The 26387-nt window shown below is 38.7% G+C and overlaps 1 protein-coding gene across 3 annotated transcripts in view; it reads left to right on the forward strand.

Annotated features, from left to right (window-relative positions):
* RNF130 (ring finger protein 130) overlaps positions 1-26387 on the forward strand; it is a 138095-nt gene that overhangs the window by 106705 nt on the left and 5003 nt on the right. Inside the window, exon 8 of one of the 3 annotated variants that reach the window (XM_038551736.1) lies at positions 1320-1508. The exons of 1 other annotated variant lie outside the window; for it this stretch is intronic. In XM_038551736.1, the coding sequence (XP_038407664.1) occupies positions 1320-1324 (5 nt within the window). In that variant the 3' untranslated portion in view covers positions 1325-1508. Of the gene's footprint in view, positions 1-1319; positions 1509-26387 lie in introns of those variants that run through there. One more of the 3 variants, XM_038551733.1, reaches the window with a different exon arrangement.

Below are 26387 nucleotides of genomic sequence, written 5' to 3' on the forward strand. Positions count from 1 at the left end.
CAGAGCTCTGTGTGAAGTTGTGAATGGCCTCGCCCTGCAGGGGTGCTGTGGGAATGGGGCTGCTTTGCGCAGCGCTCAGGCTTATGGCCAGGCTTATGGCGCCTGCTGAAGTGATGGGAGAGCTTGTGGGCCCTGCTCACGCCCTGGGAAGTTAACAGAGGCTTCCTGGATGGGGTGCTCATGGAACAGGACCAGAGAGTTGTGAGTTGGTTGTGTCTGCTGGAAGTGGTGGCGGCAGTAGGCCAGCTGCAGAATTTGGACTGTGTTCTTGGAAACAGCGACTAATATGTAAGGCTTTTCAGCAAAAAGAGGATTCCTGTGGCCGAAAAGTTGCTCTAGCGTAGAGACTGCAGGCAGGATGATGGGTGAGGTGAGAGTATGTATCTAAGGGAGGAAGTCATGGGGAAGAGAGGACATGAAGTAGTGCTGGAGCAATGTGTGATTAGAGATTGAGAGGCAAGGAACGTGGCTCTGGAACTGAGCAGAGAGAAGAGGAAGCAGCACTAAAGACACAAATGGGGAGCCAAGGAAGTGAGCCAGCCGTACAGGGCTTCAGTGAGCTAGAGCAGCCCCACAGTGCCAGGCTGCAGAGGCCCCAGGTACTGTCAGGCACCTGCTATAGGGACAGATGTGTGTGCATACAGTCTGGGGAAGTCCCATGAGAGTCATAAGCCCTGGAGGGCTGGGTTCTGCAAATTTTATTTCAAAGTAAAGATTGACCTTCTTGCATGAGATATAAAGGGGGATCCTATTATAAAGAAACAACTACAGATTCCAGGACACACGGCCCTGAGAACATACATTCAAACCAGGAAAAGTTGTGAACCAGCAACCAGTATAGTTGCCCCTGCATTTTTATTTATTTTTAAAGATTTTACTGATTTATTCACGAGAGACAGAGAGGCAGAGACATAGGCAGAGGGAGAAGCAGGCTCCCCGTGGGGAGCCTATGTGGGACTCGATCCCGGAACTCTGGGATCACACCCTGAGCCAAAAGCAGGTACTCTGCCACTGAGCCACCCAGGTGCCCCGTCCCTGAATTTTTAAACGAGATGCTATTAGCCTGGGCTTTTGTCCATGTTCCTGGTGGGAGGACACACACACTTCCAAGGTGACTGAGCCACTTGATCACAGATCTGAAGCTGCTAAGTTCAGGAAGATGCCAGTGGCTTCCTGGCTTTACCAGACAGGGCTGGGAAGTAGTTGGGGACAGCGCCAGGCCACCCCTCAGTGAGGATCACTTTCTCTGTTATTTTAAAATATTGGCAATTCCCCTTTAACTGATTCTTGACTTCTTTTTTTTCCCTTTCATTCCACAGGGTAGAGTGGTTTTGAAGAAGAAAAAACTGCTTTCTGACTGATTGCCTTCAAGGAAAAAAGAACCTATTTTTGTGCATCATTTACCAATCATGCCATACAAGCGTTTATTTTTAGTACATTTTATTTTTTCATAAAATTGCTAATGCCAAAGCTTTGTATTAAAATAAATAAATAATAAAATAAGAAGACCGTGCTATTGAGTATCATTGACCCACTTGTGTTCGGAAGGCCGACTTGGAGATCACATACCCAAATCTCACATGTGTGTTTCGGAGACAGAATGTGCTCATGAATCCCCACAGGAGGAACAGTGACGCTGCTCCTGTTGGCGTTCTCACAGTGGCTCCTCCCATGCCAACGTAGTCCAGAGCAGAGGCACTGCCTGCTCAGGCACTCCGTGGAGTTCCTCTGTTTTACTTTCTTTAGGGTCTCCGTGCTCTCTGATCATCTCTTACTGCTTTGTGGTTGACCTACTACCTTCACCAGAGCATTAGCCCCACAGCAGCAGAAACGTTTAGCTGTGTTGCTGGCCACTGTATCCCCAGCCTTGTAAAGTGGTTTTCACATAGTAAGGACTCTAAATATTTGTGGGATGAAGGAATGAGTATATGGAAAATTTTCCAAACTACGCACTGATGAGTAATGAATTGCATCTACCCATGATGATTTTCTACCTGATTTGTACAGTACTCTTTAAAAATGGCAAATTCTAAAAAGTTGGGAGAGAGCAATTTTATGTGTAAATGAAATATTTTTTGCTGTTTTGATGAGGAAAATGTTGAAATATTTTATGTTATATTGAATTCTATGCTTGAAGGATTATCAGTGTGTATAAACCTTTTGAGCAGTGAATTTTCAGCCTTTTACTTCAGCATCCCTAAGGGATGAGAACTTAACTCCCACTACAGTAAACCAATAAAAGTAGTAAATTCTCAAATTGGTAGGTTGAAGATTTTTATCTTTTCAATTGAGATATAATTCACATACCATAAAAATTTAACCTTTTGAAGGATAAGTCAATTCCGTGGTTTTTAGTATAGTTGTGACTATACTAGGTTGTACAACCATCACAACTGCCTAATCCAGAACATTTACATCACCCCCAAAGAAGCCCTATACTCATGAACAGTAACCTCTCACCCCTGCCCTCCCCCTGCCATCCTGGAAACTACTAATCTCTCTGTCTCTGTGGATCCACCCATTCTGAACATTTCACGTAAATGGAATCCTAGAATACGTAGCCTTTTGCATCTGGCTTCTTTCATGTAGTGTAACATTTTCAAGTTCTTCCATGTTATACCTTTAATCAGTACTCATCCTTTTTTGTGGCTGAATAATATACCACTGTATGGGTGTGTACCACGTTTTGTTCGTCTGCTTGTCCAGCGATGGACATTTGTTGTTTCCACCTTTCAGCTATCACAAATACGCTGCTGTGAACGTTGGCGTACAAGTTTATGAACTTATCTCCAGCTCACTTGGGTCTGTCCCTCGGAGTGGAATTGCTGGGTCATGTGGTAGCTCTGACTTGAAAAACTGCCAAAATGTTATACAGAGCAGTTGCAGTTTCTTACTCCTACCAGCAGTGTTCAGGGGTTCCAGTTCCTCCACATCCTCACTAGCACTTAGTATTTTCCTTTTTAAAACCATCTCCTTATGCTCTTGATTTGCATTTCCCTAATGACTAATGATGTTGAGCAACTTTTCAAGTGCTTATTAGCCACTTGAATGTCTTTAGAGAAAAATCTGAGTCCTTTGCCAATTTTTTTTTAATTGGGTGGTCTTTTTGTTGTTGAGTTGTAAGAGTTCTTTATACTTCCAGATTACTAGGCCCTTATCATATATATGATATACAAATATTTTATCCTGTTCTTTAAGTTGTTCACTTTCTTGAGAGTATCTTTCACAGTATGAGTTTTTCATTTTGATGGAGTCCAGTTTATCTGCTTTTTTCTTTGGTTTGTGTTTTAGGTATCATATCTAAGAAACCATTGCCTAATTGAGGGTGACAAAACCTTCCGACAATTTTACAGTTCTTTTTTTTTTTTAAGACTTTATTAATGAGACACACAGAGAGAGAGAGAGAGAGGCAGAGACACAGGCAGAGGGAGAAGCAGGCAGGGAGGGAGCCCAGCCTGGGACTCCAGGATCAGGCCCTGGACTGAAGGCGGCACTAAACCGCTGAGCCACCCAGGCTGCCCTTTTACAGTTCTTATATTCAGATCTTTGACCTATTTTAAGCTAGTATTTGCATATGGTGTCAAATAGGGGTCAAACTTCATTCTTCTGCATGTGGCTATACATTTGTCCCAGTACCATTTGTTGGACAAATTATTCTCCTCCCCGCCCCCCCCCCCCATTGAGTGGTCTTGGTACCCTTGTCAAAAGTCAGTTAAGCATAATATATGAGTTTATTTCTGGACTCTCAATTCTATTCCACTGGTCTCCCTTTCTGTCCTCGTGCCAGTATCCCATGATATTGATTACTATTGCTTTGTAGTAAGTTTTAAAATAGGGAAGTGTGAGTCCTCCCAACTTTGTTCTTTTTCAAGATAGTTTTGGCTATAGAGGGTCCCTTGTGTTTCCATATAAACTCTAAGATCAATTTTTCAATGTGCAAAAATGCCAGCTGGCATTTTGATAGGGATTATGCTGAATCTGCAGATTGCTTTAGAATAATATTCAGTCTTTGGGGTGCCTAGGAAGCTCGGTTAAGAATCCATGTCTTGATCTCAGCTCAAGTCTTGATCTCAGGGTTGAGTTCAAGCCCCACGTTGGGCTCCATACTGGACATGAAGCCCACTTTTTAAAAATTTTTTTTAATTAAAAAAACATATTATATTGGGACACCTGGGTGGCTCAGTTAAGCATCTGACTTTGGGTCATGATCTCATGATCCTGGGATCAAGCTACTTGCTCAGCAGGGAGTCTGCTTCTCCCTCTCTTCTGTCCCTCACCCCACACGTGGTCTCTCTGTCTCTCTCAAATAAATTATTTTAAAAATAATTAAAATTTTAAAATAGGAAGTCTTTCAGTCCTTGAAGAGAGGATACCTTCTCCATTTAATTTTTGTAGAAATATGATTAATTTTTGTACATTGATCTTTTATCCTTGCAACCTTGCTGAGCTCCTTTACTAGGTCTAATAGTCTTTTAGTGGATACCTTAAAATTTCCTATATAAAAGGTCATCTCATGAGCAAATAGGGGTAGTTTAACATCTTTCCAATCTAGAGTCCTGTTGTTTTCTTGCTTAATTGTCCCTGGCTAGACCCCCCATTAATGTAATGTTGAACAGAAGTGCAAACAGATATCCATGTGTTGTTTCTGATCTTGAGGAGAAAGCTTTCAGACTATCACCATTGTGTATGATGTTAGCTATGGGATTTCCATAGATGCCCTTTATCAGATTGAAAAAGTTCCCTTCTATTTCAAGCTTATTGAGTGTTTTTATCATGAATTTTGGATTTTGCAAGGGCTTTTTCTATGCCTATTATAATGATTGTGTGGGTTTTGTCCTCTATATGTTGCAAAATTCAGGTTGCTACTATTTGCTAGTATTTTTTTTTGTATTTTTTTTTAGATGGTCTCAACTCTTGTATTTATCTAAATATTTCCAAAATACAATTTTTTTTTGAGAGTACAGGCCACATATCTTGTAAAATCCCATCACACTGCGCTCAAAGGACTGAGGGTTCTCTGCGGAGAGGATCACCCTCTCCCTTTCCATCACGGAGGCCATCTGCCATTCCAGGCGGGAATCCACCTGAATCCAGCCCCATCCCTTCCCTCCCCTACCCGGCAGCCCAGGGGGATTTATGCATCTACATTCATACAAGGTATTGATCTGTAATTTTCTTGTGATGTCTTTCTCTGGCTTAATGTCAATGTAATGCTGGCCTCATATAATGAATTATGAAGTAATTCTTCTTTGCTGGTTTTTAAAAGAGTTTGAAAAGGATTGGCATTAATTCTTACACAATTATTTGGTAGAATTTACCAGTGAAGCCATCTGGCCTGGACTTTTCCTTGTGGGGAGTTTTTTGTATACTGTCTTTACTTATTATAGATCTATTCATGTTTTCTATTACTTAAGTTAGTTTCTATAGTTTGTATCTCTTTAGTGATTTGTCCATTTCATCAAGGTTGTCTTGCTCATTGGCATACAATTGTAAGATTCCCTTATAATCCTTTTTTATTCTTGCAGTGTTGGTAGTAATGCCCTCTTTCATTTCATAGTAACTTGAGTCTTCTTTTTGCCTAGTCAGTATAGCTAAAGGTTTGTAAATTTTTATCTATTCAAAGAACTAACTTTTGGTTTCACTGATTTGCCTATTTTTCTATTCTCTGTTTCATTTGTTTTTGCTCAGATCTTTGTTACTTTCTTCCTCTGCTTTGGGTCTAGTTTTGTTTTGTTTGTTTTGTTTCCTAAAGGTAGAAAATTAGATTATTAACTTCAGATCTTTCTTACAAGCATTTACAACTATAAATTTTCACCTAAGCATGATTTTGCCTATCCATAAGCTTTGGTATATTGTGGGTTTTACATCATTTATCCTAGAGTATTTTCTACTTTCCTTTGTGATTTCTCTTTGGATCCATATTTTATTTAAACCCCACATATTGGGTCGCTTGGGTAGCTCAGTCAGTTAAGTAAATAACTCTTGATTTCAGCTCAGGTCATGATCTCAGGTTTGTGAGATTGGGCCCCTCATCTGGCTCCATACAGTGGAGTCTGCTTGTCCCTCTCCCTCTGCTCCCTCCACTTGCACTCATTCTTTCACTCTCCCTCAAATAAATTAAATCTTAAAAAAAAATCTTAAAAATATGTTTGTGAATAGCACCTGGGTGGCTCAGTGGTTGAGCATCTGCCTTCGATTTAGGGCATAATCCCAGGGTCCTGGGATTGAGTCCCGCATCGGGCTCCCTGCATGGAGCCTGCTTCTCCCTCTGCCTGTGAGTGTCTCTGCCTCTCTCTCTCTCTCTCTCTCTGTCTCTCATGGATAAATAAATAAAATCTTTAAAAAGTTTGTGAATTTCCAAAATATCCTTCTCTTAAAGATTTCTAATTTCATTACCTTATGGTTGGAGAACATATTTTATATGATTTCAATCATTTTAAATACATTTAGGCTTGTTTTGTGGCCTAACATATCGTCTATCTTGGAGAATGTTCCATGTGCACTTGAGAAAAATATATATTCTGCTATCAAATAGAGAAATTTTTGCCTTATGTATTCTGGGGTTCTGTTGTTAGGTGCATATGGGGTTAAAGAATTTCTAGAAGCTGCAGAGGTTATTCAGTGTATCTTTTTCACTTGAGATTGACTGGTTCAGTGGCTCTCCTGACATTTCCAGCTAACTGTATGCTAGAGAGTTCAGCTGAGTGTTTGACTTTATTCCTAGAGTGGGCTGTGTTGAAGTTCGCTTCTTCCTCAATACCTACAAAATTTTTCTCTTCGAGCAGATTTTCACAAATTAGTAGAATAGTTTCTCCCCACCTTACTTTATTCCAGTGAAAATTACCCAAATTGGTTCTCTTTGCTGTGCCTTCCCATTTATGACAAGTTGTTATTTTCCTTCAATAGGCAGGAGATGTAAGACTGTTTAATGACAATGCACTGTTAGCGTACTTTCACCCTTTTCACATTATTTCAAGCCCTAGCAGAGAATAAGACTTTTTCAAACAATAGGTCCCATGTGGGGCCAAATATAGAACTTTTATAAGAGCTAAGAAATGAAATGAGTGAACTAATAGAATAGAGCTTTCCATCAATCTTACAGATGATTTATGAGCCATTGAAATTTGAACCTGCCGTTTTGTGGCTTTGAGATTAAACTGGCATCATTAAGTTTTTATGTTTCAATTAGTCATGGTCTCAGCTAAGAACGTGATGTGTCGTGTGTGTGCACACATGTTATCTTTTAAGTGGGTGTTTGGGTTCCTTAGAACCAGAATTCAAAGTTTCATCAAAATGCGTTTGCTTATTCATAGTCACAGTGCTACCAACTAAGAAGTCAGCTTTATGAATAGAAGCAATGTAGGAAGTTGAGTAATTTCTTGTTTACGTATTTTAAAAAATAGAAAACAACAAGTCTGGAACAGATTGATATTTCGGTTTTAAGCCCTTCTTGGAAAAACTTTGTAATCTTCAAAACATAGGTTGTTCTTGTCTTTTGTTTTCTACACATACCCAAAAAAACGTACTGAGACTGCTTTTGCTGGTTCTTGTCCTTAAGGAATTTATGGATTCAGGGGGAAAACAGGACCATGAATGGAGGGAACTATTTGGGATGAGCTAGCACATGCATGCACATTCTCTTTCTGTATATCTGTGTGTGTTTGTATTTTTTAAGTGAATTATTGATTATCATAACAGCTTACTATGTGGTAGGCACTCTTTTAAGCATTTCACACATTAACTCATTTAATCCTCACAACATCTTATTATTAACCACCACTTGACAGGTAAGGAAACAAGTTTAGGGAAATCCAGTAACTTGCCAATGCTGTGTCCTAAACCCCATTCTGTTTTGCCTTAGAGAAGCTTGCCAAGTAGAAGAGCAGATCATGGGTTGTCCTAGCCATGGGCCCTGTGTGCACAAACCTTGGTGGTAGGAAAGGTTGAGAAGTGTGATTGGCTTGGGTTTAGGACAAAAGCATGGTTGGGGAGAGAGGTGTCCTGGTGTTGTCATAAGACCACAGCTTTCCCAGTGGGGAGCCGAAAGTAGGCTCGTGCACTGTGGAAAGTGTGAATTAGATGCAGACAACAAATTAAAATAACGGGGTCGGTACAGAAAATATATAGAGGTGCTGGCTTAGAACATCCCAGCTAAGAAGATGCCCCTTAACAAGCCTGCAGGCAAGAAATAGAATGGAAACAGTAGGGCCAATGAAGAGGAGAAGATCCTAAAAACCCATGGGTAAGGAGACCTCTAGGGAGAATCCACCCAGCACAGGAGAGCTACATCCATGCATTTGTATCTACTCAGTAGACAGCTCCAGGGGTGGTGCGGGGAGCACAGTCTGAGGAGTTGAAAAGGCAGGTAGAAATCACAGGTGTCCTGGAAAAGTCTTTGAATTTTTATTTTTTTTTAATTTTTTTTATTTATTTATGATAGTCACACAGAGAGAGAGAGGCAGAGACACAGGCAGAGGGAGAAGCAGGCTCCATGCACCGGGAGCCCGACGTGGGATTCGATCCTGGGTCTCCAGGATCGCGCCCTGGGCCAAAGGCAGGCGCCAAACCGCTGCGCCACCCAGGGATCCCAAGTCTTTGAATTTTAATTGAATTTTTATTACCTTAGAAAAATTATACCTTCTCATTTACTGTAGCCATTTATTTTACAGCATAGAAAACTCTTAATAACAGTGTTGCATCTAGGGAGCTTAAATTGTATTAATTATATCAACTAAATTTCATTGTTAAATTTTTTTGCAGTTTGTTCATAACTACAATCCAAGTTATTTATGTGTTAAAAGTAAAAAACTGAAAGATACCAGTTTGCTTTGGATTCAGCTTTACCTAGGCTCTACCTCTAGCTTTATGATTTTGAGTCAGTATTTCATCTCTCTGTGAAATAAGTAAGAATAACACATCTATCTTGCATGGTGGTTGTGAAATTATATAGAAATTTTAAGTTTCTCCCCCTTCGATCCTTTTTCTTGTATTTAGAAAACATCTTAAATTATTTTCCTGAATAACATGCTAATGGTTGAAAAAACAAAAAGTCAAAATAGTACAAAAGGGCATACATAAGGTGAAAGTACATGTCCCTCCCACCCTGATGCCTTTCCTGGGCTTCTCCCAGCATCTCTGTTGCCTAGGTATGGTGTGTGCATTTGCAGAGAGATTTTGTGCATATGTGAGCATATTCTTTCTTACATACCTTTATAATTATTAGCACACTATACACATTATCCTTCCCCAACAAAATCTCTTCTGCACATAGGTTTAGAACAAGTTATTGATTGGTCACCGATCTATTAAATTTCCTTTAGCCCAAAAGTAAAAAAACAAAAACAAAAAAATGACATTTTTCAGGCTTTCTACCAAGCAAAAGGATCCCTACCTCATATCCACAGAAGAGGGCCACAGATGACAGTAGGAATCTGGTTATCCATAGAAACAAATTAGCACAGGGTATTTTAAGAATAAATGTAACATCATTGAAGAAAACTTTATACTATTTAAGTCCAGAAATCTCAGAAAGGGACTTCACAAATACTGTCACAAGATGCTCTAATGGTTACATTTGTAAGCAGGTAGGACTTGTACTTTTATGAATGCTTCCTGTCTTCACCTTAACCTTACAAAATTCTCCTAAGTGGCTCTATTCTACAAAATTCTGTTGCCTTTTTGTGTCTGCATCAACAATTCCCTTAATTTTATCTAAAATTTCTTCTCACAAAGGCTTGCAATTTCAAGGCATAGCCAGGCTTCCGTTTGTTCTTTGCTAGAAGTGAATAAGAAAATAAGTACTTGGGATCCCTGGGTGGCTCAGTGGTTTAGCGCCTGCCTTCCGCTGGAGGTGTGATCCTGGAGTCCCGGAATCAGTTCCCACATCAGGCTCCCTGCATGGAGCCTGCTTCTCCCTCTGCCTGTGTCTCTGCCTCTCTCTCTCTCTCTCTCTCTCTCTCAAATAAAATCTTTTAAGAAAAAAAGTACTTAACACAATTTGAGACCAAGAATATAGAAGCAGTAGGTTTGCAAAAAAGAATTGTTTTTCTTCTTGCCCAGTTTTTGGAGGTATTCTACATCAGTGCATATGGATCTATTTGCCTCTTTCTCTTTAATATTGATAAATGCATTGTATATTGAATCAGTTCCTAGTTGATGGACATTTCAGTTGTTTTAAATCATTTATAATCTTTACAAAGGCTGTATAACTACCAGAACCAGTGATACACAGAAGTAGCAAATGATGGTTAATTTCTAGCTACTTGTCTGTTTCTTTTTTTTTAAGTTTGTTTACTTTTTTTTAGTAATCTGTACATCCGATGTAGGGCTCAAATGGCTTTGAGATCAAAAGCCACATGCTTTTCCAGCTAAGCCAGCCAGGCACCCCTCTGTCTGTTTCTTAGTGCAAAAACCCATTTTATTTCCTGTCAGGAGAGTTCCAAGTTAAAACTATCTAGACACAATTTAGTGATGTGATTGGGATAGTATGCATCCTACTCAATTCAGTTCTATGGAGTATTTGCTGACATAATGTGAAAAGACAGAGATAAAATATATCTGAGTTGTACCCATAAATTTATGGTCTAATTGAGGGAAGAAAGACATAAAAGAGCACATATAATCAAGTACTTATATTTTTCAGAGAATTACAAAGTCCCTATTTTTTTTTTAATTGCATTCATCAATTTCAGGATTCTGAAGTCTAGAAAAACTTTAAGCCATATGAACGGGAGCTCTAAGCCACTGATAAGTTAATCACATTTCTGTTTCTCGTAGTGTCATCCTAACTTGTTATAGTTCAAACATCATACCATGCACAACCAGAGAATATGGAAAAGCATTTTTTGTTGTTCTATCTTAAGGCATTGAAGAGCTATCAATGTGATGAGGACCTGAGAAGCCAAGAGCCCAGAGGAAAGGGAAGTGAAGTGATATGAACCCAATGTTCAACACTGCCTTTCTTTTAGAGGCATTTGCCAATTCACAGACAGTGGCTGAGAAGTGGCCAGAATATGGGGGCTTGAATGATTGATGAGGAGAGCTCAGGCAGCCTTCCTGAACTTGTGAGACACACCCTGGAGTCCAGAGCTCACCCAGAACAATGAGCCCTCATATGCTGGGATCCTCAAAGGGCTATACCCTGGAACTAGATAGAGGCTGAACCAGAATTTGACTAACCCTCTCAGAGTGAAGCCTAACTCTGAATCTGCGTTAATTTCTAACTGGATTGAAGGATATGTCCATAGCCTAAAAGTAATATGTGGAAATCCTCCAGAGGGAGATAACACCAGCAGCAGCTTCAGATGATCTCTACAGTTTTCATATGTACTGTCTAAAAAACCGTCAAAAATACCAGGCATACAAGAAGACCAAACAACTTTTAAAAAGGGAGGGAAAATAGATCCACAGAAAAACAAATATCAGAATTATGAAGCATAGAGTTTAAAATAACTTTAAGTATGTCCAAGAAACTGATAACAAGATGGATAATTTCAGAAATAAATGGAAACAGCAAAAAAAGTAAATGGAATGTGAGGACTGAAACCCATAGAAGGTTTAACTTAAACATCACTGAAGAAAGGATTTGTGAACTGGAATACAGGTCAGGAGAAAGTATTCAACCTGAAGCACAAACGGAAAAAGGGAAGGGAAATACAAAAAATGGTCACAAGAGAATTTAGATCATGATGAACAAGATCTAACATACATGTAATTCAGTTTGGGTAGTAGAAGGAAAGAAGATCAGTTAAAGCAGAAGCAGTATTTGAAGAGAAAATGTTTTTAATTTTCCCAAACTGACAAAAGACATCAAATCACAGATTCAAGAAAAATACACCAAGATAAATCATAGGAGAACTTTAAAAGAGGGGAAGGGAGCAAAGAGAAACTTTAAAGCAATTAGAGAAAAAAGATACACCACATCTTTTTAATTGAGAAGAAATTCACATAACATAAAATTAACCACTTTAAAGTGCTAAATGGTTTTATCAAAATGTTCACAGTATTGTATGACCACCACCTCTATCCAGTTCTAAGTTTTTATCACCCCAGAAAGCAAACTCCTCCGCATGAAGTAAGTTGCTTCTCATTCCACCCTCCCCTCCAGTCCTTGGAAGATCTCTGTGTTCTGTCTGTGGATATCCCTATTCTAGATATTTCATATAAATGGAATCATATAAGTTATGTGATCTTTTGGCCTGTGTTCTCTCACTTAGCATAATGCTTTCAGGGATGATCCATATTGTAACATGTATCAATACTTCATCCCTTTTTATGGCTAATAGTCCAGTGTGTGTGTGTGTGTGTGTGTGTATACACCACAATTTGTTCATCCATTCATTCATTGATGGACATTTGAGCTGCTTCCACCTTTTGGCTATTGTGAATAACACTGCTATGAATTGCTGTACAAGAATCTTTGCATCTCTCTTTTCATTTCTTTTAGGTATATAACTAGGTATGGAATTGCTGGGTCCTATGGTAACTTTGTGTTTAAAACTTTTGGAGGAACCTCCCAAATGTTACTCATGGTGACTTAACTTAACCATCTTACATTCCTGCCAGCAGTGTACAAGGGTCCCAGTTTCTCTATATGCTCACCAACACTTACTATTTTCCTTTTTTTAAAAAATTATAGCCATTTTTAGTGAATGTGAAATGATACCTCATGTGGTTTTAATTTGTATTTCCCTAGTGACTAATGATTTCGAGCAGCTTTTCATGTACTTACTTACCACTTATATGCCTTCTTTAGAGAAATATCCAAGTTTTTTGTCTATTTTTTAATTAGCAACTTGTTTGGTTTTTTTATTGAGTTGTAAGAACTCTTTATATATTCCAGATACTAGGCACTTATCAGATATATGATTTGCAAATATTTTCTACCATTTTCTATGTTATCTATTCACTTTCTTGATAGTATCCTTCAAAGGACAAGTTTTTAATTTTGATGGAGTCCAGTTTGTGTTTTCTTTGGTAGTTTGTGCTTTAGGTGTCATATCTAAGAAATTGTTACCTAATTCAAGGTCACAAAAACTTCTAAGAGTTTTGTAGTTCTAGTTCCTATATTTAGGTCTTTGATCCATTTTGAGTTAATATTTGTGTATTAGTGTGAGATATGGGTCCAACTTCATCCTTTTGCATTTAGATGTCCCACTTGTCCCAGTACAGTTTGTTGAAGAGATTGAATTGAATGGTCTTGGCACCCTTGTTGAAAATCAGTTAAACATAATATATAAGTTTATTTGTACGCTCTCAATTATATTTCATTGATCTATCCATCTTTATGCTAATAGCACCCTATATTTATTATCATACTTTTGTAGTTGTTTTGCGATCAGGAAGTATGAGTCACCAGCTTTGTTTTTCCTTCTTCAATATGAGATGTGTTACTTTTAAATAATAATAGAAGACTGACAGTTGATATCTTGAACAAAACAATGAAAACCAGAAAATAGTAAAGTGTTGGGTAAGTGGGGAACCTGCCAACTTAAATAGCCTAGGAAAAAATTCATCCAAAATAAATATATATAAAATAATTAATTCACAGGGATGAAAAATACAACATAGGGAATATAGTCAATAATATTGTAATAACTGTGTGTTAACGAATGGTAACTACACTTATTTTGGTGAGCATAGCATAATGTATAGAATTGCTGATTGTATACATGTTGAATCACGTGTTATACACCTGAAACTAGGATAACATTGTATGTCAGCTATACTTCAATAAAAAGTAAAATAAACGAAAAGCCTCATTCCAGAAATAACAAATAAGACATTTTCCAATGAACAGAAATACTGAGAGGGAAATCTTCAAGCAGAAGGACAGTTATCCCAGACAGGAACGTGGAGATGCAGGAAGACTAAAGAGCCACAAAAAGGGAAGATATGCAGGTTAACCTAAATGGCAGTTGATGTATAAAACTTTAATAGTAATGTCCTATGGAGATTACCTGACATCAGTTGCACAAAAGGTAGAAGAGGATAAAAGTGCTTTTGAGATATTTGCATTGCCCAAGAATAAGTAAAAATACTGATTTGTATTAGAATTTAATAAATCAAAGATGCAGCTCCAGGGTCACTCAATTTGTTTTTTTTGTTTTGTTTTGTTGTTTTTTTATTTATGATAGTCACAGAGAGAGAGAGAGGCAGAGACACAGGCAGAGGGAGAAGCAGGCTCCATGCACTGGGAGCCCGATGTGGGATTCGATCCCGGGTCTCCAGGATCACGCCCTGGGCCAAAGGCAGGCGCTAAACCGCTGCACCACCCAGGGATCCCCTAGGGTCACTCAATTTGTTGAGCATCTGACTCTTGATTTCTGCTGAGGTCATGATCTTAGGGTCATAAAACCTGAGCCCCATGTGGGGCTCCACAATCAGCAGGAAATCTGCTTAAGATTCTCTCTCTCCCTCTCCCTCTGTCCCTCCCCCACCCCTCTCTCTTTCAAAATAAAATCTTTTGGGGACAGCTGGGTGGCTTAGCGGTTAAGCACCTGCCTTCAGCCCAGGGTGTGATCCTGGAGTCCCAGGATCAAGTCCTACATTGGGCTCCCTGCATGGAGCCTGCTTCTCTCCCTGCCTGTGTCTCTGCCTCTTTCTGTATATGTGTCTCATGAAAAAATAAATAAAATCTTTTTTTAAAATCTTTAAAAAAATAAAATAGGGGCACATGGGTGGCTCAGTTGGTTAAGCATCTGCCTTCAGCTCAGGTCATGATCCCAGGGTCCTAGGATTGAGCCCCACATAGGGCTCCCCGCTCATCAGGGAGTCTGCTTCTCCCTCTCCCTTTGCCCCTCCCCCCAACTCATGCTCTCTCCGTCTCTCAAATAAATAAGTAAATCTTTTAAAAAACAATTAATTAAATAGATCAAAGATACATGATGTGATCAAGGTAACAACTAAAAAGTGGTAAAATAGTCTCTAGGCTAGCATAGCCATTAAAAGAACAGAAAAAAGTAACATAAACTTATAAAAGAAAAAATAGACTAATAAAGTGATTCAAAAGAAGAAATGTTATTTTTAAAAAGAGGAAAGGAACATGGGAAAGGACAGACAAATAGAAACATTAAATATCATAAATTTAAGTCCCTGTATATCAGTAATGAATATAAAATTATTAAATATTCAAATATAAAGATAGATTATTTAAAATTTATAAATACACATATACATCTATGTATATGTGACACTTCTTTAATATAAGGAGACAGGGGGCACCTGGGTGGCTCAGTTGGTTAAGTGTCTTTCTTTGGCTCAGGTTATGATCCAGAGTCCAGGGAGCAAGCCCTGCATTGGGCTCCTTGTTCACTGGGGAGTCTGCTTTTCCCTCTGCCTCTCACCCTGTTCATCTCTCTCTCTCACACTTGCTCTCTCTCCCTCTCAAATAAATAAATCTTTAAATATATGTATGATATATATATGATATATATCATATATATATATATACCACATAAACACTAACCAAAAGAAAATCATTGTTGTATAAATATCAGACAAAATATGCTTTAAGACAAAGAGGGACATTTCATAATGATGAAAAAGTTAATCTATCATGAAGAAAACAATTCTAAATTCTGTGTACCTAATATATTCTCAAAACATATGAAGCAAAAATTAACAGATCTAAAAGGACAAATAATTCCAACATCATAGTGGGAAATTTAAACACACCTCTTTTTACAAGTGCACAAATACTCATCAAGGATCTAGATTTGAACAACATGATTAACAAAGATGTGATTGACACATAAATATAGCATTCATTGACTACAGTTCATATATTATTTTCAAGTGCGTACAAATCACTTACTAAAATAGACCATATGTTGGGTGATAAAGCAAATTTCAACAAATATATAAGGATTGAAGTTATACAGAGTATGTTTTCTGACCAGTGGAATTAAGTTAGAAATCAATAGTGAAAAGGTAATTAAAATGATCTCTAAATGTTTGGAGTCAATAATATACTTATTTTTTATTTTTAAGATTTATTTTTTTAAGTAATCTCTGCACCAAAACCCTGAGATCAAGAGTCACATTCTCCACTGACTGAGCCAGCCAGGCACTCCTGAGGTAATATATTTTAAAAAGCTTATAAGACAGGGGCAACTGGATGGTTCATTTGGTAGAGCATCCAATCTTGATCTCAACGTTGTGAATTCAAGCCCCACATTGGGCATAGAATCTACTTTAAGAAAAAAAGAAAGAAAAAACCTATTTTAAGGGGAAAAAAAGCTCATAAGACAGAGAAGAAATTGCAGTGGAAATTATTAAAACTTGTGTGATGCAGGTAATGCCATTTAGAGGAAAGTCGGTGACCTCAAATATATATATTAGAAAAGAAAAAAAGGCTAGAAGTCAATCTTCTAAGCATTCCTCCCAAATAAAGACCAAACTAAATCAAATGAAGGAAATAATAAAAGATCATAAATGAATTCAGTGGAAACAAACATAAAATAGAAAAAACATCCAAAAAAAGAAAAAAAAAATCCAACCAAGCACAAAGTTGTTTCTTGAAAAAGACTATTACTAAAGGTAACAAATTTCTGCTATCAAGGAAAAAGACCCAAATGACCAATATTAGGGATGAAAAGGGGGCATCACTATAGCACCTACACACATTAAAAGAAATAATAATAAAGTTTATAAAAATAGAAAGTAGAATGATCATTATTACCAGGGGCTGGTGAAAGGGGAGAGAAGGAAGTTGCTCAGTAGGTATAGAGTTTCAGATTTGCAAGATTAAAAAGACCTGGAAATGTATTTCACAACAGTGTGAATATACTCAGTACTACTGAACTATTCACTTAAAAATGGTAAAGATGGGGAGGGACGCCTTGGTGGCTCAGGGTTTGAGTGTCTGCCTTTGGCTCAGGACGTGATCCCGGGATCTGGGATCAAGTCCCACATTGGGCTTCTTGCATGGAGCCTGCTTCTTCCTCTGCCTGTGTCTCTGCCTGTGTGTGTGTGTGTGTGTGTGTGTGTGTGTGTGTGTGTGTTTCTCATGAATAAATAAATATTTTTTAAATTTTTTTAATAAATAAATATTTTTAAAAATTGGTTAAGATGGCAACTTTCATGTTCTGTGTTTTTTACAACAAAAATTATAAAAGGATATTATGACAACTTTGTTAGTAAATTCTGATATTTAAATGAAATAGGCAAATCCCTTGAAAAATGCAAAGTACCAAAATTGGCACAAGAAGGAATAGGAACTAGGAATTTTACATCTAGGCAATAAATTAAATCAAAAGCTTAAAATCTTCTCTCGGGGCTCAGTGGAGCGTCTGCTTGAAGATTTGCTCCCTCTACATCTCCTTCTACTTGCGCTCACTCGCGTTCTCTCTAACATAAATAAGTAAATCTTTTTTTAAAATAAAAATATAGGGCAGCCCAGGTGGCTCGGCGGTTTAGCGCCACCTTTGGCCCAGAGCATGATCCTGGAGACCTGGGATTGACTTGTCGGGCTCCCTGCACGGAGCCTGCTTCTCCTTCTGCCTGTGTCTCTGCCTCTCTATCTGTGTCTCTAATGAATAAATAAAATATTTTTTAAAAAATAAAATAAAATAATAAAATAAAATAAAATAAAATCTTCCCTCAGAAAAAAGCTCTAGGCTTAGATGATTTTATAACATTTAAGGAAGAAATGACACCAATCTTATACAAATTTATTCAGAGAACAGAAAAAGAGGAAAACTTCCCAATTCTTTGAATGAGACTAGCATTATAACAAAGGTATTACAAAAAAGGAAAATTATAGGTTAATTTCTTTTATGATCACGGATGTATATACAGTAAATATTATCTCAATGAATCTGACAATATATAAATAGGAAAAAATTACAATCCAGTTGGATTTATTAAAAACTGTGAGGTTGAAAATCAGTGTGATTCAACACATTAACAGAATAAAAGTGGAAAATCATGTTTAATGGGTACAGAAAAAGCACTTGTTAAAATTCAACATCCATTCCTGATTTTAAAAAACATTCAGGGCTGGCTCAGTCAGAAAAGCATGTGACTCTTGATCTCAGGGTTGTGAGTTCAAGCCCCACATTGGGTGTGGAGATTACTTAAAATCACAAATCTAAGGAAGGGACGGGGGAGGGGGAGAAGGACATTCAGCAAACTAGAAAAAGAAGAACACTTCCTTAACCTAATAATGGGTGTTTTCAAAACTATAGCAAATATCATACTTAATAATGAAATATTAAAAATTTTCCCTAAGGTTAGAAATCAGGATACCTGTTGTGACTGTCTCTTTCAACATTATATTGGCAGTCTTAGCCATTATGATAAGGCAAGAAAAAGAAATAAAAGGTCTGAGCAGCCCAGCTGGCTCAGCGGTTTAGCACCGCCTTCAGCCCAGGACCTGATCCTGGAGACCTGGGATCGAGTCCCACGTCAGGCTCCCTGCATGGAGTCTCTCTCTCTCTCTCATAAATAAATAAAATCTTTTAAAAGAAATAAAATATCTAAGGATTGGAGGGACGCCTGGATGGCTCAGTGGTTGGGTGTCTGCCCTTGGCTTAGGGCATGATCCCTCAGTCCCAGGATCAAGTCCCACATCAGGCTCCCTGCATGGAGTCTGCTTCCCTCTGCCTCTATCTCTGCCTCTCTCTCTCTCTGTCTCTCATGAATAAATAAATAAAATCTAAAAAAAAAAGTAAGGATTGGAAAGGAAGAAATAAAACTGTCACTAACAAAGACAACACAGTGGTATATATAGATAATCCAAAAGATTCTAAAAATAAGCTCTTAAAATCAATAAGTAATTTAGCAGGGTTAATTTTATCAATAAGAAATTAAAATGAAATTTTCAAAAAGATAGCATGTACCAAAGCATCAAGTAAACATCAAATATTGATGAGTAAATCTAAAAGAAAATATGCAAGGCTTCTACACAGAAAGATATTAAGCATTATAGAGAGAAATTAAAGATGACTTAAATAAATGAATATACCAGGTTCATAGTTTGTAAGACCTCATATTGTAAAAGTGTTACTTCTCCCCAAATTGATCTATAGATTTACTGCAATTTCAGTCAAATCCCAGGAGTGGGGTGTGTGTGTGTGTGTAGCTTGACAAGTTGGTGTATAAAATTTATGTGGAAATGAAAGAACCAACAGTAACAAGACAATCTTAAAAAATAATAAAGTGGGAGAATTTATGGAACTGTATTGACTTTTATAAAGGTACCATAGTTAAGATTGAGTTATGGACCTCAAGGATGGACATATAACTTAGTAGAACAGAATATAGTCCCAGACAACCATGCATTTATGGACGCTTAATTCATGTCAAAGGTAGCATTGTATAGTAGTGGAGGTAAGAATGGTCTTTTCAATAAATGCTGCTGGATCACCTGAATAGCTATAAAGAAAAAAATCTTGATTCCTACTTAACACAACATTCAAAATTAATTTGAAATGGAGCATACATCTCAATGTGAAAGGTAAAAACAATGAAGCTTCTAAAAGATAAAATAAAATCTCTTCAAAACCTTAAGATAGGCAAGTTTTCTTAAACAGGACTCAAAAAGCCATAAAATAAAAGGTAGATAAATTGGTCCACACTAAAATTAAGACATTCTGTGGGGCACCTGGGTAGCTCAGTTGTGAGCATCTGCCTTCGGCTCAGGTCATGATCCCAGGGTCCTGGGATCGAGTCCTGCATCAGGTTCCCTGCATGGAGCCTGCTTCTCCCTCTGCCTGTGTCTCTGCCTCTCTCTGTGTCTCTCACAAATAAATTCATAAAATAATTTTTTTAAAAAAGAAATTCTGGGGCAGCCCCGGTAGCTCAGCGGTTTAGTGCTGCCTTCAGCCTGGGGTGTGATCCTGGAGACCCGGGGTCGAGTCCCACGTCAGGCTCCCTGCATGGAGCCTGCTTCTCCCTCTGCCTGTGTCTCTGCCTCTCTGTGTCTCTCATGAATAAATAAATAAAATCTTTTTTAAAAATTCTGTTTATCAGAATACACTATTTTAGAAGATACCCACGATGCTTATATCTGACAAAGAATTTCTTTTCAGAATAAAGAAAAAAAAGCCTGACTGATGGGAAAATGAGCAAAATAAATAAACAGGCATTTTGCAGCGAAGGAAAACATCAACAAAATGAAAAGACTACCTACTAGAGATCTCAGGAAGATGGTAGAGGAGGAGGATCCTGAGCTCACCTCCTCCACAAACACGTCAGGCAGAACAGCTCTTCTACAGATAAAGATATAAGGAGATCCCATTAAGGAGGGTAGGGGGGTTAGAGACCAGGTAGGGAACCAAACTCCCAGCACAACAAACCACAAGCAGGAGGGCTTAACAGACACAGAGGTCCCCCTGAAAAGTGAGGGGATCAAGCCCCACATCTGGCACCACTGGATCTGGGGACCTACACTAGGAGGACAAGCCCCCATAACATCAGGCTATGAAAATCAGTGGAGCTTAACTCCAGGACAACTGGAGGGCCATAGAAAATTGAGTCCCTGCTCTAAAGGGCCAGCATGCTGTATCCCTCAGTCCAAGACCCAGCACAGAAGCAGCAGTTTGAAAAGCATCTGGGGTATACATGAGAATTTATTGACTGATTTGAGTGCATGTACCAGAGGGACAGGGATCTGCAGGAACTTTCTTTCAGAACAGAAATGCTGATGGGCACCATTTTTCATGCACTCCTTCAGCTTAAGTAGCCAGACACTTGTGAGAACTAGTTCTGACATTCCATCTACCTTGCTAGCACTACTCACCCTACCAAGTTTCCACCTGGGGACCTGCACCTTCCTCCTCTCTTGCCCCAGCAGGGGCCACTCCAAAGCAGATCTCACCCTGCCACACTTGGCAGGCAGCATCTGTTTGGACCATGGTCCTCCCAAGGTGACCACCACCACACCACATCTAGCAAGAACTAGTGCCCCCCACCAAAGCAACTCCTGCTCCAAGAAGGGAAAAAGCCAGCTCTACCCACCACTTTCACAGCAGTTGTGGCTGGGCCTGTCAGCCAACTGCACTGGGAGCTAACCACATCCACTAGCACAGCCACAGCACCTACCATTGGTCTTTCAGCCAGCTACCCTGGGAGCCAGTCCTGCCCAGCAATGTGCCCTCAGTAGTTGCAACAAGTCATTGCAGACAGCTGGACTGAGGGCCAGCCCTGCCCACCAGTGCACTTGCAGCAACTGCAGCAAGCTCACCCATCAGCCCACCCACACAAGCTACCCTGTTGTGCACACAGCTAGCACAGGATATACTGCTGGAGTGCCTGGTTTTGTTGACCAGAGGAGATTGTACTACTGGGCACAACAGGATGCCTTCAACATGAGACTACTTCCAAGACCAGGAGACTTTGGCTGGCCTACCTAATACATAGAAATAAACAATAAAAAAAAAAAAAAAAACGAGACAGGGAATACGCTCCCCCAAAAAAGACAAAATCTCAGAAAAAGAACTAAATGAAATAGAGCTAAGCAATCTACCTGAAAAAAGTTCGGAGAAATGGTCATAAAGGAATATACCAAATTTGAGAGATGAGTTGATGAACTCAGTGAGAACTTCAACAAAGATATAGCATACTAAGGTCCACATTACAAGGATCCCAGAAGGAGAGGGTAGTGGCAGAAAACCTATTTAAAGAAATAATAGCTGGAAACCTTCTTAACTTAGGGAAGGAAACAGACATCCAGGTCCAGAAATCAGAGAACCCTCAATAAACTGAAGCAATGGAGGTCCATGCCAAGACATACAATAATTGAAATCTCAAAGATTAAGGATAGAGGATTTTTTATTTTTTTATAAATTTATTTTTTATTGGTGTTCAAATTGCCAACATATAGAATAACACCCAGTGCTCATCCCGTCAAGTGCCCCCCTCAATGCCCGTCACCCAGTCACCCCCACCCCCCACCCACCTCCCCTTCCACCACCCCTAGTTCGTTTCCCAGAGTTAGGAGTCTTTCATGTTCTGTCTGGATAGAGGATTTTTTTTAATTTTTTATTTATTTATTTATGATAGTCACACAGAGAGAGAAAGAGAGAGAGGCAGAGACATAGGCAGAGGGAGAAGCAGGCTTCATGCACCGGGAGCCCGACGTGGGATTCGATCCCGGGTCTCCAGGATCGCGCCCTGGGCCAAAGGCAGGCGCTAAACCGCTGCGCCACCCAGGGACCCCATGGATAGAGGATTTTTTAAATGGCAAGAGAAAAACAAAAGTTATGTACAAGGGAAACCCCATACAACTATCAGCTGATTTTTCAGCAGATAAATCTTTGCAGCCAGAAGGAATGGCATGATATATCCAAAGTTCTGAAAGAAAAAAACCTACAACTAAGAGTACTCTACTCGGCAAAGTTATCATTAAGACTTGGAGGAGATATGAAAAGTTTCCCAAAGAAACAAAAGTGAAAGGAGTTTATTACTACAATGCTGGCCTTACAAGAAATGTTACATGTAAAAAAATAAATAAATAAAAATAAAAAAATAAATGTTACATGTTAAAAATGTAAATGGACAGGGTACCTGCGTGGCTCAGTGGGTTAAACATCTGCCTTTGGCTCGGTTCATGATCCTGGGGTCCTGGGATCAAGCCCCATGTCAGGCTCCCTGCTTAGTGGGGAGTCTGCTTCTGCCTCTGCCCCTTACCTCCACTCATGCTGTCTTTCTCTGGTTCTCTCTCTCTCAAATAAATAAATACTTAAAACATAATAATGAATGCAAATGGACTAAATAACCCACTCAAAAGATGTAGGGTGACTAAATGGATAAAAAAACAAGACTCTCTATATGCTGCCTATAAGAGACTCACTTTAGATCTAAAAAGACGTATAATTATACCAATGGATAGATCATCCAAACAGAAAATCAATAAGGAAACAGTGGCTTTGAATGATACATTACAAGAAAAAACCACTGGAAGAAATACAAGCATGTGAAGCCTAAACATACTACGAAGCTATAGTAAGCAAAACAGTATGGTCTTGGCATTAAAATAGATACAGATCAATGGAACAGAATAGAGCCCAGAAGTAAGTCCATGTTTATATGATTAATTAGTCTATGACAAGGGAAGCAAGAATATACAATGGAGAAAATATAGTTCTTCAATAAATAGGGTTGGGAAAACTAGACAGCTCCCTGCAAGAGAATGAAACTGGGCCAATTTCTTAAACCACACACAAAAATAAACCCAAAATGGATTAAAGACCTAAATCTAAGACATGACACCATAAAACTAAGAGAAATCCTAGTAATCTCTTAGATCTTAGCCTTATTAGCAACATTTTTCTAGATATGTCTTCTCAGGCAAGGGAAACAAAAGCAAAAGTAAACAATTGGGACTTCATCAAACTGAAAAGCTTTTGCCCAGTGAAGGAAACCATCAACAAAACAAAAAGGCAACCTCTTGAATGGGAAAAGATAGTTGCAAATCATATATCTGATAAGAGGTTAACATTCAAAATATATAAACAGCTCATACAACTTAATATCAAGAAAATAATCCAATTGAAAATGAGCAGAGGAAGTGAATAAACATTTTCCCAAAGAAGACATACAGATGGCTAAAAGACATGAAAAAATGCTCAACATCACTCATCATCAGGGAAATACAAATCAAAACCACAATGAGATATCACCTCCTACTAGTCGGAATGGCTAAAATCAACAACACAAGAAATAACAGGTTTTGATGGGTGTGAAGAAAGGGGAAACTTTAAAAAAAAAAGGATTTTATTTATATATTTGAGAAAGAGAGAGACGAGTGGGGAGAGGGGCAGAGCGAGAGGGTGAAGCAGATTCTCCACTGAGCAGGGAGCCCAACATGGGGCTTAATCCCAGGATCCCAAGATCATGACCTGAGCTGAAGCAGATGCTTAATTGAGCCATCCAGGTTCCCCAAATGGGGAACCTTCTTATACTGTTGGTGGGATACAAGCTGGTACAGCCACCATGGAAAACAGTTTGGAATTTCCTCAAAAACTTAAAACTAGAGCTACCATAAGACCCAGCAATTCCATTCCTGGTTACTTATCTGAGAAAAACAAAACCCCTACCTCTAAAAGAACATGTACCCCTATGTTCATCACAGCATTATTTACAATAGCCAAGATATGGAAACAACCTAAGTGTCCACTGATGGATGAATGGATAAAGAAGATGTGGTGTGCATATGTGTGTGTGTGCTCACACGTGTGCCCGTGTGTTATTCAGACATAAACAAGGAAGGAAATCCTGCTGTTTGCAACAATGTGGGTGGATCTTGAGGGCATTATAGTAAGTGAAATAAGTCAGAAAAAGACAAATACCATATGATCTCACTTACATGTGGAATTTAAAAACAAAAACCAAAACCAAGTTCACAGATACAGAGAACAGATTGGTGATTGCCAGAGGTGGGGTGGTTAGGGGTGGGTGATATGAGTGGAAGGGGTCAAAACATACAAACTTCTTTTAAAGATTTTATTTATGTATTCATGAGAGACACACAGAGAGAGGCAGAGACATAAACAGAGGGAGAAGCAGGCTTCCTGCGGGGAACCCATGCGGGACTCAATCCCAGGCCCGAAGAATCACCTGAGCCGAAGCCAGACGCTCAACCACTGAGCCACCCAGGTGTCCCAAATAAATAAAATCTTGAAAGAAAAAGAAAGAAAGAAAGAAAGAAAGAAAGAAAGAAAGAAAGAAAGAAAGAAAGAAAGAAAGAAAGAAAGAAAGAAAGAGAAAGAAAGAAAGAAAGAAAGAAAGAAAGAAAGAAAGAAAGAAAGAAAGAAAGAAAGAAAGAAAGAAAGAAAGAAAGAAAGAAAGAGAAAGAAAGAAAGAAAGGAAGGAGTAAGTTGCTAAGAGAGTAGACACTAAAAGTTCTCATCACAAGAAAAAGAATTTTGGGGATAAAGCCTATAAGGCCTTTGGCCCAGGGCGTGATCCTGGAGACTCTAAGGATTGGAGGGACGCCTGGGTGGCTCAGTGGTTGGGTGTCTGCCCTTGGTTTAGGGCATGATCCCTCGGTCCCAGGATCGAGTCCCACATTGGGCTCCCTGCATGGAGACTGCTGCTTTCTCTGACTCTCTCTCTCTCTCTCTCTCTTTCTCTCTCATGAATAAACAAATAAAATCATCTTAAAAAGAATTTTGTAACTACGTGTGGTGATGGATGTTAACTGGGCTTACTGTGATCATTTCATGATATACAAAAATATCGAACCATTATGTTGTACACCTAAAACTAATATAACATTATATGTCAGTTATACCACAACTTTTTTTTCACAACTTTTAAATAAATAAATAAACAGACTTTTCAGGATGAACAGGGTGTACAAATAGCCTAAAAATATATGAAAAAAAAATATGAAAAAGTGCTCATTGTTTTTTGGCATCAGATGAATGAAAATTAAAACCACTATGAAATACCATTATATACCCACCAGAAGTGCTAAAATGAAAAATACAGAAAATATCAAGTATCAGCACAGATATAAGCAATTGGAATTCTCATCTACTGGTGGAGGTAAAAATTGGGCCATCCACTTTGAAAAACTGCCAGTATGAGCAGCAACTGGACATATACAGACCCCAAGATCCAACAAATCCAAGACAACTGCGTGTGCATGTGTACAAAAGATACACAAAAGACTGTTTCTTTTTTTTTTAAAGATTTTTATTTATTTATTTATTCATGAGAGACACAGAGAGAGAGACGGAGATACAGGCAGAGAGAGAAGCAGGCTCCATGCAGGAAACCCGATGTGGGACTCAATCCCAGGACTCTAGGATCATGCCCTGGGCCGAAGGCAGATGCTCAACCGCTGAGCCACCTGGGCATCCCCACAAGACTGTTTCTAATAGCAATATTCATAGGAGCTCCAAAATGGAAACAATTCAAATGTGCATCAGGAGAAGATCAGATATATAAATGGTGAGATAGTCATACAATGGAATGGCATGGCACAGTGAAAACAAACCAGTCCCTGATCTATTTCATGACATGGATAAATGTCACAACATAATATTGTCTGAAAGAATCAAGATACAAAAGAATAGTGTTTCCATTAAAGGGACACAACTGAATCATGATGTGGGAAGTCTGGACTGTGGTTTCCTTTGGGAGAGAAGAGAGGGTCTGGTGATTAGGATTGATAGAGGGACTTATAGGGTGCTAGGGGTTGTATTTCTTGATCCAATGATGATTTCAGGGGTAGGTCCTCTCTGTGAAGAGTCATTGACCTATATACTTAGGATTTATGCACATACCTGTTTACAGGTTATACCTCAATTAAGAGCTAATTATGTATTTCATTATGTGGCTAATAATGAAAACAATCATCATCATCATTTGATCAGTAAATAGGGTGTGTTTTCAGGTGTCAAAAAATATGCTTTGTTTCCTAGACAAAGCCGGCA

The sequence above is a fragment of the Canis lupus genome, chromosome 11 (genome assembly GCF_011100685.1).
Source record: "Canis lupus familiaris isolate Mischka breed German Shepherd chromosome 11, alternate assembly UU_Cfam_GSD_1.0, whole genome shotgun sequence".
Classification (NCBI taxonomy): Eukaryota; Metazoa; Chordata; class Mammalia; order Carnivora; family Canidae; genus Canis; species Canis lupus.